This window comes from Meles meles, chromosome 1 (genome assembly GCF_922984935.1).
Source record: "Meles meles chromosome 1, mMelMel3.1 paternal haplotype, whole genome shotgun sequence".
Lineage (NCBI taxonomy): Eukaryota > Metazoa > Chordata > Mammalia > Carnivora > Mustelidae > Meles > Meles meles.
Window position 1 is genome coordinate 119974809 of NC_060066.1, and position 17945 is coordinate 119992753.

Sequence of the window (17945 nt, forward strand, 5' to 3'; positions counted from 1 at the left end):
TTTGTGCTGTGCAAGTCAGAGTGTGCTGTTAGCAGGCTAGGGAGGCCGACCACTCAGTCTAAGGTTCTTACAGGAGATCAGCCTGCATCTCTTGGAGTGTGAACTGCAGCCGTCCTCTTAACCTCCAAGAGGATTCCAGTCCAGGAGCCCTCAGGGATGGCAAAACTCTGGCTTAAACTAGACTCTGAAGACTATTTCTACCCCGGACCACTGTTTACTCACTGCCTTCTATAGCTGCCACTGCTGGGCCCTGGAGCTCTAAGAGTGAGCAAGGCCTGCAGGGGTGGGGGAATCTTTTGGTGGTGTTTCTCCCCATGTAAGATTGTCTGTAGATTATGATAGTGGCCAGGTGCTCCTTTCTGCCCGGATTCCAGAAGATTCAACTCCAGAAAAGGTTCAGCCTGTCTGGGGACCACAGCTCGGTCCTTGGGGGTGGCTCCCATGGTGAGCATGCCTGGGATACCACGGAAAGGCCTTGGGGATCTCTGGCTCCAGACTGCAACGAAGCCTGCAAGCTGGGCCGAGCACAGCGCTGTGAGGACACACGGGGCCGGACTCACCCCGGTTACCTGGTTACCGACGGACCTGGAAAGAGGAAGGAAATGGAATCAGGCTCCGCAGCTTGGGAACGCCTGAGTAGCTTCTCAGCTCCACCCTGCCGTCCCCGGGTTTTGTGGCCCACGTGGAATCCTGAGCAGGGACCGCAGAGGAAGCGCGGGTCCCTGGGCTTGGCAAGCGGTCATCGAGACACAGATTTCGGACCGGGTACTGAGTCACCTACTCCTCTTCTTTCTTTTCTGGAACCATCTGCTACCGCTGCTGCAGCTTTGTCCAAAAGGCGGGGTGGGTGGAGGGAGCACTCAGGGGGCCGAAAGACAGGGGCAAAATCCCCTGTGAGGACCCGAGGTTAGGTGGAAGCATCTAAATGGACTCTGCGAAGTCTTCGTTTCTGATGATGATCATTTTTAATCCTCCCTGCCTCTCTCCCGCCTTTCAGTAGCAAGCAGGGGCGGCACTCTTCGCTGACAAAGATGGGAATGACCGCAGCGCCTGCTTTCTCTGTCCCTTCTCCCGCGTCTGCACGGTTCTGTCACAGAGACCCCAAATTCTGCCTGGGGCAAACTTTCTCCTGTTAATTATCTTGAAATAACACGTCGCTAATCACCCTAATTACTCTGGGGTCCTGCAACACCAGCTCCCGGGGGTCGGGGCGAGTTGGGGCGGGTCGGGGAGGGTGGCGCGGCGCCTAGGCACTGGGAGGGACCCGCAATCCGGCTGTGCGCGGAGGCTGGCGTGGCGGGTCCGGAGCTCTGAGGGAAGGGGCGCCCGGCCGGCTTGCGGCCCCTCTCAGGTCCACCTGCCCCAGCTCTGGCTCGGGCTCCGGCTCGGGCTAGGACCCTGTCCACTGAATAGTATCGAGCAACTTTGCGTCCTCCTCCCTAGAGCAACAGTAGGGATAATTGACGCTGGAGGAGTTCTGGGGAAGAGAGGGGCTATTCCTCCCCTCCTTGCCCACCCTATCGAAAGCAGCCCCCATCCCATGACCCTGTCCCCCCCCCTTTTTTTTTCCACCAAGAATCACTACCTGAGATTATCGTGTTTGTTTATTTGAACCTATCCTAGCCTTCGCTTCCCCCATGCCCGTTCTCGAGAGCAGAGACCTCCTTCCCTGTCTTCTTCATTCCGTATCCCCAGACTTAACACACTTGGCGGGGAATACAGCAGAGCCTCTGCTTTGGTCATGCGTTAGTTCAATAAGCGAGTGGACCGAGCAGTGGCTCTTCAGCTCCACCGGTGAGGCGTGGGGCTGGAGGGACCCTACACTAGGAAGTGAAGTACACCCAAACTTCCAGACTTCCAGCACACTTCCAGAGTTCAAAAGGGCTGCTGATTGGCTGCTTGGGTGGAGGATGTTCCTTTTCTGATCGGAGTTTGGGAAACAGGGTTGAAAGAAGCTAAGGCACTCGGCCTCTTACTGAGACCGCAACCCAGCGCCCGCGCGCGTAAGAAGGTGCTCTCTCTTTATGACCAAACGGGGACCACGTGCTCTGTTGGGGGACGTCGGTACAGTCTGGCGTCACGATAACCCCCGCCGTGCGTGCGGGGACCTGGTGTCGCCCGGCCAGCCCCCAGTCGCTGCTGTCCTAGCCCCGTGCCACCGCCCGCTGCAGGGTCCCCTCGCCTCCGCCCAGCCCGCGCCCCCGGTGCGCCCATCTCATTGGCTGAAGACATCCCCCCTGAATTCTCATAGGCTGTCCCACTTTTCCTCCGCCCCCCGCACGGACCGCGCGCCGCGAGAGCCGGGGAAGCTGCTCTAAGTCCGGGCCTGGGCGCGGGGGCTCGGCTCTGCTCCGCGCTGCAAGAGGCGCGGGGCGCGGGGGCCCGGGACCGCTGTTCCCACCCGGGGACGCTCTTGCGGAGCCGAGCCCGGCAAATGGGCGCACGAAGAAGAGAGCAGGGAAATGGACTGCTATTTGCGCCGCCTCAAACAGGAGCTGGTAAGCGCGGCGCGGGCGCCGGGGTCCGGGAGACTGCTCCGCCCGGACCGCACCTGGCCCCCGCCGCGGGCGGGGGAGCCGGGAGCGCGAGGGCGGAGGAAGGCCGGCGAGGAGGGGGCGGGCAGGCTGAGGGCAGGGTCTGTTCGGAGGGCAACGGCCGCGAGGAAACTTGGAGCAAAGATTTGAGACAGCGAGGCAGACACGAGCGAGTGACGGAGACCGAGCGACCCAAACCCAAACTGAAATGCGCCCAGAGAAGGCGCGGGAGACACGGGGGGCGCACTACCAGACGGACGGCTGCTGGGACCGCTCGGGGTCCCCCAGCGGCGCTGGCGGGGCGCCGGGAGCATGGCCGGGCGCTCGCGGGCCGGAGGGCGGCTGGGGACCGCTGGCTCGCGGGGAGCTGGCACCGCCTGGGGCCCCCAGCCCCGCCGGGCTTGGCAGAGCTGGCGCGGCTGCGGGGGCAGGCCGGGCCGGCTGTCTGCCCGGGCTTGTCTGCCAGCAGGGAGGGGGTGCTGGCAGCTGGAAGGGCGGGGGAGGGCCCCGCGCCGGAGGAGGGGCGCCGCCTGGCAGATCGCAAGCGGAGCTGCGGGGGCCCCGCCAGATGTCAGGGCTGGGCGTGGGGAGTGCGGAAGGAGCTTGCGGAGGCTAGGGGTGAGGGGTCAGGAGAAGGAGCTCGGGCTGGGAACCGAGAATCACCCAAGTAGGGGGATGGGTGCCCCCAAACTCTGTTAGGTTGATTCTCACCGACTTCATATACCATCCCACCCTGCACACACACCTGCCATCTTTCTTGTTTCTGCAACCACCCGAATTCACGCAGATATGCACGCCCCGCCCCACCTTGGCCCCCAGGCCCACCTTTCTCTCAATCCGATTCCCTCCTATTCCTTTGCCTCTACCTCTTTTTGTTCCTTTTAGTTTCTCTTGGAGTGGACCTCTCCTCGGTCTCACTTTTCTCCCTTCTTCTTTCTTCCTTCTTTCCAGAGCCAGGGGCACCCAGGCTCTCAACAGCAGACCTGGATCCGTGGCTCTCCAGATTCCATGACATCCTCTCCAGCTCCTGCAAACTCTCCACTACCCCACCCCCACCCCTCCAAACTTGGCAGCTGTATCTGGGGCCAGCTTGGGGGGAGGGCAGCTCACAGAGCAGGTGTTCTCACTGATGCTTCCTGGTCAAGGCTCACAGGCGCTCTTCCTGTCCCACTCCAGCGTCTGCCTTCTCAGGTCAATGGTCACTACTCTGGGACTTCCTCTTCAAGCCCCTTCTGTGGTGACACTCAGATGGGAAAGTTATCCAGAGAAATGCTGCTTAGGTGAGGGACAGAGGAGTCTCCACCCTGGCCCTTCCCGTGCAGGTTTCCCGTGCTTCCCGTGTCAATTTGGGATGGTCAGGCCCAGCCCACACATATATAATTCTGACTCTTCCCATTCATTTGTCCAAGATCAGAAAGGTCAAGGTCATCACAGATCATGTCTGAAGTCATCACAGATCATGTCTGAAGTCCAAGGCCCATGCTGAAAAAAGAATCTAATAGAGTCCTCTTTTAATGCTTGGAATCTGGGACCACACCACCCACCTCAGGATCTGCCTTAATAGAGGGTTTGTGGGTGTTCCTGGCATAGGCTTGAATTTTAAAATCCTACTGATTTGCATTTTTTATAGCACCCTAGGTGGGAGGGGGTGAGGGGAAGAAGATAGTCTGAGGATGCCAGGAGAATAAAAAAAGGCAAATAGGAATCTGCACTGAACTGAGCTCCAGGTCTTGATTTGCACCCTCTCCTGCCAAGGACTTGAGCCCCCCAGTCCCCGCAAGGAGGAAGGGGAGAGGCTGAAGTCACCGAGCTCCCCATTAGCTTTCATTTGGCCCTTTGTCTGAGCAGCTTCAGCCTTTGACTCTCTTGGAGAGGAAGCCAAATGCCTGGCCTGGGGCCCAGAATGACACTCAGATGGGAGAGCTCGGCACCCTCCCCTTCTCCCACCCCGACGAAGCCCCTCCTCCTCCCCCCATGCCAGGCTGCCCAGAAATGAGACAGAGCAGTGACAGGCAGAGGTATTAGAGTTCCCTTTACTCCCCAACACCTCAGCCCAGTGCTTAGGTTATCTGAACCAAATCTCAGTGCCTCAGTTTCCCCAATGGGAATGAAGAAGAAAGTAGAGCTGAGTTAGCCCAGGCTCAGCCCTCTGGCTCCTCTGAGGACTGTGGGGATTGACTTCAGTGCAGCTTGGTTGTGACTAGGATAGGAAGAGTTTGTTTGTTTATACCCCAGGTCAGCAAGGGGGTGGGAAAGGCATATAGGCGTTTTATGTCATGAGCTTTCGAGGGTGGTGGCAGGCGGTGGGGCGTGTGTGTTTATTTCGGGCAGATTCTTCCCTGCCACTGAGGAGGACTGTGTGTTGCCTGGCTTTGCCTTAAGTTAGTATATGCCCAGAAATGGCACACATGCAATACTGGTCAAGTATTTATGCCACCAAATCCCTTCAAGAAGTGTGTGTCCTACAGACATTGGGTTAAACTGCTGGAGAAGGAAGCATTAACAAGTTGTGACATTATTTTTGTCAAGGGTGTTCTGGGTTCCCCCTCCTGCATCCTGGCCCTGTTCTGGGCCCAGAAAATCTAGACAAGAAGAGTGTGTTCCTGAAAACCAAAGTGGCAGAATTTCTCAATTTCTCGGAGCAGAAAATTGCACTCTAACAAGTGAGCCCTGTGGGGAGGCTAAGCATTTGGGGATCCTGGCTCAGTTAGGTTGAGGCCTAGAGGACTGGCCCTTTCCCCCCTCCTAGGAGGGAACTGCGGTCTGTTTCAGGAATGCAATGGGGCAGGAGAGTAGCAGCAGCTGACACACTTCTTCGTTAAGTATGAGGGGGTTGGAGCTGCCACAACTCAGCGGAGAACACAGCTTTCTCCTCTCCAGCCACCAGAGAGGGGCCCTGCATGAACACAAGGCCTTGGGACCAGCTCTTCTTACACACTGTTCCCTTGAGGGCTCCCAACAAATGGGGGTAGACACAAGAACACAGAAGAAGCAGATGTAAGATGCTCATGGGCTGTTCCTCATGAGTCTATACCAGTGTAGAGCAAATAGAGTGTACAGAGGCTGAGTGATGGGGGCTCATGAAGTCCAGCCAAGCCCGGAAGGCTTCCTGGAGGAGGGGGAAGTTGATGGGGCTGACTCCTGGAATGCCTGTCCTAGCTGAGGCATGATGAAACAGCAGAGGGACTTCTCTGGGGCTGGAGAAGGTCCTTCTAGGACAACTCAGTATTCCTAGAAGGCATTTATCTAGCTACGTGGCCACAAGTTCAAGAGGTTCTGACATGCGGGAGCAGACCAGGGCCTAAATGCAAGATAAGGACAAAAGAAGGTAACAGAAGAGATACAGTAGGAACAGCCTTCAGGTCTTGGGACCAAAGAGCAAATTTCCCGAGGCAGAAAAAAGCTTTTGCCAAGAATCTCCTAATGTCGCCTCCTTTGATGTTTAGATCTAGGGTGAAGAACAGGGTAGGGTCAGTGAGGGAGGAGTATGGACCATGGGATTGGGGCAGATTACTTAACTCCCCGTGCCTTGGTTTTCTCATCTATAAAACAGGGTTTTTAAATTAAAAAAATTTTTTTAAAGATTTTTATTTACTTATTTGAGAGAGAGAGAGAGAGAGAGAGAGAGAAAGCACAAGCTGGAGGAGGGGCAGAGGGAGAAGTAGGCTCCACTCGAGCAGGGAGCCCATCGTGGAGCTGGATCCCGGGACCTGGGGATCATGACCTGAGCCGAAGGCAGATGTTTAACTGGCTGAGCCACCCAGGTGTCCCTAAAGCAGGCTTTTTAAAATACCTGCTTTATAGAGCCACTGTGAAGATTAAATAGCAGCTATCTGTCCTTAGCACATAACACAGTGCTAACTATACTGACGGATGGATCAGGCTGGTGCGCGTGAGTCACTCATTCACAGGACACATTAACTGAGTTCATCCAGTGTTTAAAGCACCTGACCAGACCCTAGCACCATGGTCACAAATACAAACAGACAGATCCTGCCTTCGCGGAACCCACTGTTCAATCAGGGAGGTAATAATAATAACATGTGCTGATGTTAACCCTTATCCATATGCCAGGCATGTAACGGATTATGTCCGTTTAATTGCCAAAGCAACTCAAAGAAGTTGTACTTCCATTATTCCCATTCCATAGATGAGACATGAGGTGGTCAAGTGACTTGGCCAAGGTCATAGAACTGGTAAGTGACAGAGCAAGGCTTCAAACCCAGCCATTCAGACTGCAGAACTTAGACTCTTAGCCAGTACATGTAGGCATATGCTCAGTACAGAAATAGAGGCTGCGTGCTACATAGAGGCACAGGGGCAGTGCCCCGAGAAGGGAGGAATTATCTCCAGCCAGGGCATCAGGGAAAACTCTGTAGAGAGGGAGCATTTGAACTTGACCTTGAGGGATCAGCAGGGACGTGGCCAGGAGAAAAACAGCATTCCAGGCAGATAATGAAGCAACAGGAACGAAAAGCACCGAGATGGAACGGGAGGGATGTTTGAGGATGACAGAAGCTTAGCTAGGACATAGGGTACGTGCAGAGGAATAGTGAGCAACAGGGCTGGGAGTGTTGTTGTGAATAGCCTATGGGGGCCTTGAGTGCCGTGCTAAACAGCTGCCCTTCTCTGTGGGCTTTGGGAGAAGCAGGATCAAAGTCTGGCTCTGGCATCTAAGAGGCGTGTGGTATGGGGTGGAGGGGAGGAGGGAGGAAACCGAGGCAGGAGGCTGAGTTAGGTGGTGATTGCAGAGCCCACACAGGAGAGAAGGAAGGCCTGAACTGGAAAAGGAGAAAAGGAAGGTAGCTTCTGGAAGTCGTGACTGGACTGCCTGCAGTGGAGAGGAGCTAAAGCTGGTCAGGGGAGACAGGGTTGGGCCCCCCTCCTCACGCGTCTGCCTCTTGCCCGAGCCCATGGCCCCCGGTAGATGGTTCAGCAGAGAGTGGGCTCATCCATTTCACACTTCCTTTTTTCTCTACCCTCCGCCCTCCTCCAGCTCTTGGCACAGTTTCTTCTTTACCTTCCTGTTGCTCATTGCAGCCAAGAACAGGGGACTGTGAAGGTCCCTATTCACTGGCCTGGAGGATGGGCCACTTGGCAAAAGCTGGGCTTTTCCCATTTCCGGCCCCAAACCTCCTTGTAGCTTCCAGAGGGACTGAAAGGATCTGTGTGGGGGTCTTGTGAGTCATGGGGGTGGGGGGAGCGAGGCAGGGCGCACTGCCAGGTCCATGGGCAAAGCCGGAGCCTGTGTCAAAGGATTCCGGCTGAGCTGGGAGAGAGCGTGAGATGGACGGTTGGAGGGCACAGCTGTGAGATCCATCAGGGGCCCAGGAGAGGGCTTGGGAAGGTTGCCGAGGATGCTGGGGTCACTTTCCCATTGCCACGCCTCCCATATCAAAAGGCCCAGCGAGTGCCAAGCTGACCTAGCCCTGGAGGGCACAGTGCTGCAGGTCAAGGATGGTGGGGTCTGCTTGCTAGAGATGTCTTCCCCTTCAGCTCCAGACAGACAGCCCTCCTTCCTTAGATGATTCAGTGAGGAGGCGCCGTCAGGGAAAGCTGAATTGGGTCTTGGAGCCCCTCCAAGGCTTCGTGCGCTTCCTCCCCAAGGGATGATAATTGTGCTTTGCGTGTCGCGTTGACTACCCTGGTTTTTTCTCACAACAGCCCCACGGGGCTGAGGAGCCACATCGTGATGGCACGAGGAGCCCACTGGCCCTCGAGTAAGAGGCCCTGGAGTAAGAGGGCCAGGCTTGGGGTCCCAGTCCTCCCACGAAGACGCCTCGGACCCCGGGCCATAGATCTGCCTTTTCACCAGAGGCCCTCGGGGTGACGTTACGCGACCCTCCGATGAAAACCTTGTAGTTTTAGATAGTCACCATCTGTTTATGACAAGTATATGCACTTCATATAAGTTCCTGCCTAAAGACAGTTTATTTGGACAAATAGACATACGTGCAACATTAAGTAGGGAGGGAGGTCCTACGTGGATGTGGTGCAAACTGGGACGGCGGTCTAGGGAAGGACATCAGGGGAGAAAATGAACATCTCAGATCCTGTTTCTTACTCCATACAGTGGGGCCCCCAGTCTGCCAGAGTAACTGTGGGGGTCCGATGAGGTGAGAAGAAAGAGCTTATCACTTGACCGTCGGCTGGAATCCTCTGAGTTAGGCAGCTAGGACTCCTCTGCGGGGTGCCCAGGGGCCATCCGGCTCTCACACATGGAGAAAGATTGAACAGCATTGGGAGAGACTGAAGCGTGATGTGAAGAAAACTTTGAGGGGACGCCTGGGTGGCTTAGCTGGTTAAAGCGCCTGCCTTTGGCTTAGGTCATGATTCCAGGGTCCTGGCATCAGGTCCCGAGTCGGGCTCCTTGCTCAGCGGGGAGCCTGCTTCTCCTTCTGCCTGCTGCTCCCCCGCTTATGCGCTCTCTCTCTCTTCCTCTCTCTTCTCTCTCTCTCTCTCTGGCAAATGAATAAATGAAAGAAAACTTTTAGGATGAAACATTTTGAGGCCCAGGAAGTGTCAGGAGGTAGGAGATGGCTGGTGAGGGTACAGGGTCTTGCAAGGAGGGTGGTGAGACCTTCACGATCTTTCTCAGCAAGGAGACCCCCACCTGTCTCTGGGATGTGCTGTTAGGGGTGGTATGTCCGATGGTGGAGCAGGTCCGCTCTGGCATGTGTACGCATCAGCGAGCATGACTAGGGGTGGACAGAGGGCAGGCGGCTAGATCCTCTCTCACTCAGACTAACCAGAACCAACTAGACCCTCTAAGGACTTTTCCAACTGGCCCCTGAGGGCAAAGCTGGGCAGGATTGCGCCCCTGTCCTGAGGAAGGACCTGAGGCTTTGGCACTGGGAGGCCAGAGAGGAACTCAGCCCCCGCAGTCTGGGGACTGGGATTTAGTGTCGATAATATCTAGTTTGGGACCTTCTCTGATTCGGCTCCTCTCCTTTGCTCCCAGCCCACACTGCTCCCTCTTGTGTTCCTGAGGCAAGAGAAACCCTGGGATCTGAGAAGGTCCCACGCCCCAGAAGAAGACAGTAGCTTGCCCTCTGGCTCTTTCTCCCTGGGTGACATCATTCCCCTTGGGGTCGGGAAAGGCAGCTTGCTCTCAGTCAAAACCCAGCTGATGCTCCGGCCTCCCCACTTCCCCTGGCCCTCCCCACTTCCCGTACTTCGTTCTCCTCTGGTCTTCCCTCTCACAGCTGCCTTCTGCCCTCAGTGTCAGCACTGTGGCTGGCCAACAAGCCATCCTGTGAATGGACAAGAGGATGTGGGGCTTCCCTTTCCTTCCCCGGCTCTCCTTCTGTGCGGGGGCGGGGGTGGGGCAGAATGGACAGGACAAGAGACGTGCTTCTCCTTGATCAGACACAGTAGATGAATGGAGTCCTATTATTACTACGTGCTAAGCTCCACTGAGGAAGAAGTGTTCTGGACATTCTTAGGAAGTTTTACAATAACCACCAGAACTCACCTCCAGGCCACACGTAAACACCCGTGACCTCGCCTCATCTGACCAGAGCTGTATGAGGCAGAAACTCTTATTCCCATGTGGAAGAACAGAGAAACTGAAAAACAATTTCAATAGCCTGTCCAGGTCACACAGGTTCTACTATGTAGCCGAGCTGGGATTTGAACCCTGTGCCATCTATCTCTGGAACCCAAGACCTTAACCAGAGCAGAGTATGATTTTTCCATAGGGGTAAAATTTCACCTCCTGTTTATTTAAATGGGGCCTCTGTTTTATGGGCAGGCCCGAATTCATACACACGCACACATTCATTCTCACTGGAAAACCGTACAAAATGTCAGCATTATTTCTTCGGGATTTTTCCATACTGGAAGAGACTGAATGGGGTCATTTCATTCCTCCCACTGCCTCTGACCTGGACTGTGTTCCAACCTTCTGGAAGGAAGCCTGCAAGCTCAGAGTCCTGGTCCGTTGGTGAAATGAAGCCCTGAACCACATCCCTGACTTGGCCCCCTGTGGAGTGTGTTACTGCCTGAGGGCAGCAAGGCTGGAAAGATGACTTGGGGCGTTCAGGGGTACTCACTGTGTTTTCTGGGTGTATGGCAGCGGCAAGATGCTAGCTAGGTTCTGGGGAGACCTAACCATGCGTAGATCTCCACCCCTGCCCTCGATGGTAGGTGCTCAATGAATGTTTCGAGAACAACTGAGCCTTTACACGTGTGAGGATGCCAGGGCGGGGAGGAGAGTAGCACTCCAGGGAAGGGCATTTGAGTCGTGTCCCTGAAAAGGTTCTGACAGCAGTGTGGGGGACAGAGAGACGCTTCTGAGTGACATGATCACAGGAGTGTGCTGGAACGATTGATCTGGTGGCCAGAAGGCCTTCCAGGAGGCTTCTGCCTTCCAGGAGACAGAAAAGCAGATGTGAGACATCTGGGGACAAGAATAGGAGCACTGGGTGGAGCAGTCAAAAGGGACTCTGACATCCTGGTTGGGGTGAAGAGGAAAAGGGTATGAAGGAGGGGGCAGAAAAGGGAAGTCAGAGAAGCAGTCTGCAGTTAGAGACCTGGAGGAGTTTGGTTTGAGGCTTAGGGTCTGTTCGGACTCTGCCCCTGGGTCCTCCCAGATGCTCCAAGAGGAGAAGGGGCCAGGAGGCTGGAAGCCAAAGAGGTCAGAGCAAGGGGCCATCGGCAAGCATGGCCACCTCCCAGGCTGCATCTCTTGCTGCTGTAGCCGCCACTCAAATGGAGACTGCTCACCAGGGCAATCCGGCAAATCCCAGGGTTGCCAGCAGGGACAGTTAGTCCTCCAGGAGTCAGTGCTGGGCGTCAGTGCCGCTGGCTCAGGAGAGCCCAGTGTGGTGCCCTTGCCCCCACCAGGGTTGAGGTGGATAGGGGAGGGCTTGACCCAGAGCCTAAGAGGGTCAGCTGCCAGTGCTGACCTGAGCGCCTCTGCCCCTCCACTCCTGATCCCTCCAGCTCTCCGCCCCGTGGGCTTAGTTCTGTGCATTAGGACCAGGCTGGGAGGTAAGACGATCCCAGCAGGTCTCTGGGGGGCTTAAGAAACAGATGGTCCCCTCACATGAGGTCTGCTGTTGGTAACATGAGCAGATCTAGGGAGGGAGCTGGCGGGACCAAGGCAGCTTGGACTGTGAATGTTATCAGACTACGCATCCCCTGCCCAGCCTCCAAACTCGGCCCTCACCCAAGTCAGCCTCTCAGTCCCTTCCAGCTGGCACCTGGGACCCGGGCCTTAGACGCCCACAAAGGGACTTGGGAGCTGGCCTCCGGTGTCCCCACTCTTGGCCCGAGCCGTGGAGCCAATTGGGCTGAGAAGGCAGGAAGAGCACGGGAGCCAAGTCTAAGAGCAGCTGAGGGAGGACAGGTGTCTGGAGGGCAGAGAAGGGGTGGGAAGAGCGGTGGAAAGCTAGCTCTCGCTCCTGACTGGCCAGATGTGCATGGCAGTGAAAGGAAGCCCCCAGCCTACCCTTTATCTTCGGGAATCTGAGCTCGTTCTCTTGCCCTCATGTCCCTTTCCACCCTTTTCCACTGCCTCGGGGAGGACAGAGTAGCCTCAAAGCCCAGCTCCCCAGCCCCACCATCTTGAAGCAGGCTTGGTCGTCTAGTTAGGGTCAGAGCATTTGGAGTGAGGTGTCCTGGGTTTGAGTCCCAGCAGCATGAGCTGCGTGTGTGACCTTGGGCAGGTTACTTCACACACCCCCCAGGGCTAACTTGTTAAAATAGTAATAATATTTTAATTATTAATATTATAGGATTATAATTATATAAATTATAATTGTAATATTAATATTATAGGATTATAATTATATAAATTATAATTGTAATATTAATATTATTAAAATATTAATATTTTAATCAATATTGCCAATAATAGCAAACTCATAGGCTTTCTATGAAGATCCCAAAGAGGTGACAGGCCACACTTAGCTCAATTCCTGTTACATAGTAAAGTCTCGCAAACCATCGTGGCCATCATCATCGTCATCATCTCAGGGAGACTCGGGGAGAAGAGGACACGGCACATGAAAGGACAAGGATGGCCACCACGACCGCGTGCCCCCTCCAACTGGTCTCAGGTCCACCTCTTATGTCTAGGTGACCTTGAGCAACTTCCGTGCCTCCTCTTCCTCACCTGTAACTTGGCAACAAGACCAGTCCCTACCTCACAGACTGGTGCTGAGATTAAAGACAGATCAGTTGGGGGCGCCTGGGTGGCTCAGTCAGTGAAGCCTCTGCCTTCGGCTCAGGTCATGATCCCGGGGTCCTGGGATCGAGGCCCTGCATCGGACGCCCTGCTCCGCGGGTAGTCTGCTTCTCCCTCTCCCACGCCTTCTGTGCTCTCCCTCTTTCTCAAGTCAATAAATAAATTTTTTTTCTTTAAGACAGCTTAACTGATCCATGTGTATCTATATTCACATACACGTGGCTGAGGACAGCGTCTGCCTTAGCGTGTTCGCTGCTGTTCCTCCTTCTGTTCTCCAGCCGTGTCCGCATTAAGATTCCTCCTCTCCCGGCTCTGAGCTGCTCTGTACTGGGCCCCGTGGAGGTGGGGTCAGTGGGCGGCAGATACGTGTGGGCGGCCCTTCCCCCAGCCCCCGCGGCTCACGGGCCTGCGCTTTCCCTCTCGCCTGCAGATGTCCATGAAGGAGGTGGGTGATGGCCTCCAGGATCAGATGAACAGCATGATGGGGGCGCTGCAAGAACTGAAGCTTCTCCAGGTGCAGGCGGCACTGGAACAGCTGGAGATCTCCGGAGGGAGTCCGGCCCGGGGCTGCGCGGAAAGCCCCCGGACGCAGCCCGAGCCCCCTCCGTGGGAGGGTGGCAGAGGCCCTGCCGGGCCTTCAGCCTGCTCCCCTTCCAACCAACCTTCTCTGGGCGCCAAGTGTGCATCCCAGAGGAGTGTCTGCGGGCGGGATCCAGCCCCCCTGGCCAGGGCACAGCTACCAGAGCACCGAAGCGGGGCCCGGCCGGGGCCGGAGCCAGTGGAACCGGAGCCAGTGGAACCGGAAGACTGGACCTCCACGTTGATGTCCCGGGGCCGCAACCGCCAACCTCTGGTGCTAGGCGACAACGTTTTTGCGGACCTCGTGGGCAACTGGCTGGACTTGCCAGAGCTGGAGAAGGGTGGGGAGAAAGGAGAGGCTGGGGAGCCCAAAGGGGAGAAGGGCCCACCCCGGGAGCTGGGCCGCAGGTTTGCCCTCACGGCAAACATCTTTAGGAAGTTCTTGCGCAGTGTGCGACCCGACCGAGACAGGCTGCTGAAGGAGAAGCCAGGCTGGGTGACGCCCACGGTCTCGGAGCCCAGGCCCGCCCGCTCACACAAGGTCAAGAAGCGGAGCCATTCCAAGGGCCCTGGACGTTTCCCCTTCCCCGGCCCTGCAGAGCCCAGAAGGGGGGAAAGTCCTTCCACAAGCTGCCCCAAGGCCCTGGAACCCTCACCTTCTGGCTTTGATATTAACACAGCTGTTTGGGTCTGAGTCCTAGAGACAGAAAGTTGACTGAACCCAAAAGGTCCAGGTGTCGGTGCTGGGCCCTGGGAAGATGCCGTGTGGGCACTGTGGCTTTCAAAAGCCTGACTCCGAGTTCCTTTCCTCGAGAAAGGAGGGAGAAGCAGCAAGAGTGTCTGGAGTAGGGCTGACAGGTGTGTGGCTGAGAGAGGTGGTGGTGGGGGCTGGCTGGTGGGAAGGGCAGGCTCCTAGACTGAAAGAGAGACGTAGAGAGACAAGTGCTCACTTTGGGGCTGCAGGTGACAATGACCTGCAGGGAGAGGAGACCAGGCAATCCTGACATTCCTTCAGGGCCCCCAAAGACCTCAGCTGAACATTCTGTATTGATCAGGGCACTGAGGTCTCAGTCCCCCAAAGAGGCCCCCAGTAAAGACCTATCTTTCGTGGTCTCAACCTTATAGCCATTGGCTTCCTAGGCGAAGCACTGCCCCAGGCACAGGCATGAAATCCAGGCCCTCCTGGGGCTGGGATCAACAGAGAGGAACCTTCCACCCCCACCCCCTGTTGCCTTTAAGATTTCAGCCCATTCAGCTCGGTCCTGACAAATGGGCCGAATGAGGAGTGTACCTGTAGGAGGGCTTGAGATAGCCCCATGTTTTTTCAAAAGCACAGGAAAGATACTGGTAAAGCACTTTAAAGGTTGGAAAGCCTTTTCATATCCACTATCTCCTTTGGAGTAAGCGAGGAGGGCAGTTATTATCCCATTTTCCAGGGAAGGAAGCCAGCCTAGATATGCCACCTGCGGGCAGGAGGCAGGCCAGTGCAGGGCTGGTGGGAAGAGCAGCCGCTGGGCCTGGGAGTCACACGCGCTCCTTCCCCAGCACTCCGCCTCCAGCACCGAACCCGCACTTGGACACAGCCCACGGAGGTCCCCCAGCAAGGCGAAGGTGCGCCCTTTCGAATCGCGCCCCTATTTTTGGATTCCCAGCCTCACCCCCGCGGCCTCCCTCCGTCCTGGACGCGGAGGCCCCCGTCTCGCCGGACCAGACCGCCGGCGGCGGCTGCGGCGGAGAGGAAGGGGAAGGGCCTGGCGGGCGGCAGCTCCGCTCGGATCCCGCGGCGCCTAGAGCTTTCCTGGAGGGGCGCACGTGGCCCTCCGCGCTCCCCGGGGAGCTGCCGGGCTCCCGGCCCGCCGGGAACGCCCGCTGGCTGGGAAGAGACAATGCGGCTCTCTGTTTGGGGCCGGCCCGCCCTGCAAGCCCTCCCTGTCTCCTCCCTTTGCCGCTCTGGGCTGAGCTCCCCTCCGCCTGATGCGGGGTGACAGCTGCAATTAGAGGCAAGCCGCCTTCCCGCCCTCGGAGCATTAACAGCAAATTGGAGGAGAAAAATAACAAATAACAAGAAAGGCTCTTCCTGCATCCTGGACCCCTGGAGACTGAGATGGAGGAGGGAAGAGGCTTAGGACAGCAGCTCCACAGCTGGGGTCGGGGCCAGTTAGGGCCACTCTCAGACCCCCACTCAATCACATAGGAGATGCTTAGTTCTTGGTGGCAGAAGCTACCAGACAGAAGGTGCTAATTTTATTTATTTTCTCCAGTGCTCGCTATTTGCCAGGCAGTGTGCAGAAGCATGTCTTTCAAACTGCGGAATGACCCTCTGAAGGATTGCCTTCCCAGTAAATCAGTGGAAGCCCTTAGGGGTCATCCAGGCTCCCCAGATGGGGCTTTCTAGCGAATGGAAGAACCACGATTTGAAACAGGATTGTCCGGCTGCAAAACGGCCTTTTCTACTCTCCCTGGAGTTTGCCGGGTGAGCCAGCCCTTTCTGGAAGAGTGAGACCCTGGCTCATCCTTTCTGTCTCCCCAGGAAACTGGGGTAGTTCAGTGCTGGGGGAAGGCCCACCGACTGTGGCTGCCTTGCTGGAGGTGGGGTGGTGCATGTGGGTTCAAGTGTGTGTGTGTGTGTGTGTGTGTGTGTGAGGGGAAGAGAAGATTCCTCCCTCTGGGCCGTGGTGAAGTCACCGAGCTCTCCATCCGGAATGATTCCACAGGAAACCAGGTCCCCTCTTGGCCATTCATCTGTGACTCATCTGTTCTGTGGACGGGTCATCGCAATCCAGACCGACTTAACAAAACTTTATTGAACATCTCCCAATGCCAGGCACCACAACAGGACCTAAAAACAGCAAGGAATAAGACCTGGTTCCCGGCCCAAGGGGTTCAATGAGAAAAAGCAACTCCCAGCCCATCAGTTGGCCAGAAGGGTTCCAAGGGCATGAAAACTCACTCTAACTCGGGGCCAGAACAAAACAGGAGTGACATTCACGGCCAACAGAGCTCACAGGCATCAGGCACCCGCTGTCTTTGCATTCTTATTTCCTTCTCAACCACACTCTGGGAGTGGCTGCTGGTCCTCTCACTGTACATGGAGATGCTCAGAGAAGTCAAGCAACTTGCCCAAGGTCACCGCAGCAGAGCTGGGATTGAAATGGTCCCGATGGACTTCCAGCCTTGTATTTTTTCACACTACCCCATGAAGTGTCCCTTTCTGCTCCAAAAGCCAAGTCAAGAGGAACAACAACAAAACCTGTCCTCCCCATATTATCCATGCATGGATAATAAATGGAATGCTCACTGTCCGGTGGGGGAATTCTGCCCTGGTCTTGACTGGGCTGGTGTAATGCCCTCATCACGAGGTCATGCTTTGCTAATGAAAGGCTATGGCCAGTTCATTTACACACACACACACACCACCACCACCACCACCACTTTTCATTTTCCTTCTTTTTCTGGGCTTCTGCTGTGACAGGATGGAGACTATTTTACCGAAGCTGAGGGGAGAGGTGAATGGGAATGCCCGGGACCTAAGCGATGCAGGGAGGTGTAGGGGTGGGGAGCGGCAGGATGAAGGGGAGGTAGTGGAAGCAGAGGGAAACTGACAGCTTCATTCTGCCCCTGGGGCTCATTTTATGGTTAATTAGGACATGCAAATAAGCTGGAAGCTCATTTAATACTCTCCCTGGCATGGAGCCCCGCCTCACACCTGGCCCACTTCCCTGGCAGGTAGGGGCCCCCTGATTGGCCCAGGCATCTGCTCAGGCCTCCACCTTCTTCTCCGTGGCTCTGTGGCCAGAGCGTGTTTCTAGATGTTCCCTGACCTTAAGCAGGAGCTGGAAGAGCCTTTGCTGGGCCTGCCTGCTTTCCCTCCTCTTTCCAACCCTTCAGGGCTGGGACCCTCTTTCCCAGAGGGCCCCCCAAGCACTTCCCCTGTACCCACCCCTCAGGTTGAGACCTGAACCCAAACTTCAGGAACTCTGGGAATAGAGACTTGGTTCAGTTCTGTCCCCATGACATCCCCCTGGCTTCCCGTTGGGGAGGGGACACCCCATCTTTCCCAAGTCACCCATTTCCTACAGGGCTTCCATAAAAGCAAAATCACAGCTTGTGACTTTGGGGAGCAGGGGCCTATCTCCAGCTTTCAACGCACCTCAGGTCCCCCACCCCCCCATCAAAGCAGTTAAGTCACTTCTGCCAGTACCTCGGAATGAGCACTGGATGAAGAGTCCAAGAAGATAGGAGACCCATTTCTGTCCCTGTCAGCCTGAGGATGTCGCCTGATCTCCCTGAGCCTCATTTGTCTTGTCAACGACATGGGGATAATGGAGGGCTGCTGGAGATTTAGAAAATGTAGCACACATTGTCTAGAACACAGCAGAAGCCCTCACTGCACAGCCTGACCTTTGGTTCAGGCACTAACCATGTGAACCAGAGCTAAACCGCTAGAAAATAACAAAAACAAAAACTTTCACTGGGGCTTGGTTTCCTCTTCTGTTAAAAAGAGTGTACACTGACCCTATTACCTCACCAGACTACAGCAAGGATCAGAGAAGACAAGAGGTTTCTCTCTGGTCTTCTTTACAATGTTTTTGTACGTGGTAAAAATCCAAGCCAGGTGGGCTGTTATTTGCTGAATGGCA

The 17945-nt window shown here is 55.9% G+C and overlaps 1 protein-coding gene across 2 annotated transcripts; it reads left to right on the forward strand.

Moving 5' to 3' along the window:
- Window positions 1-2286: 2286 nt before the first annotated feature.
- On the forward strand, window positions 2287-17776 carry INKA2 (inka box actin regulator 2). 2 transcript variants are annotated; one of them, XR_006821277.1, is made up of 3 exons: window positions 2287-2498; window positions 13157-14163; window positions 15567-17776. XR_006821277.1 is itself a non-coding variant. In XM_046027479.1 (2 exons), exons 1-2 carry the CDS (start codon window positions 2463-2465, stop codon window positions 13997-13999), a joined length of 879 nt encoding a protein of 292 aa, XP_045883435.1. In that variant the 5' UTR covers window positions 2287-2462; the 3' UTR covers window positions 14000-17776. The 2 variants fall into 2 exon arrangements, 1 of the variants encoding a protein (XP_045883435.1); XM_046027479.1 differs by having other exon boundaries at window positions 13157-17776.
- Window positions 17777-17945: the final 169 nt, after the last annotated feature.

Excerpts from the sequence above, each read along its gene's own strand:
- INKA2 (XM_046027479.1), top strand. The coding sequence starts at position 2,463 with ATGGACTGCTATTTGCGCCGCCTCAAACAGGAGCTG. Across the intron at positions 2,499-13,156 it reads GCCGCCTCAAACAGGAGCTG|ATGTCCATGAAGGAGGTGGG; the intron begins GTAAGCGCGGCG and ends TCTCGCCTGCAG.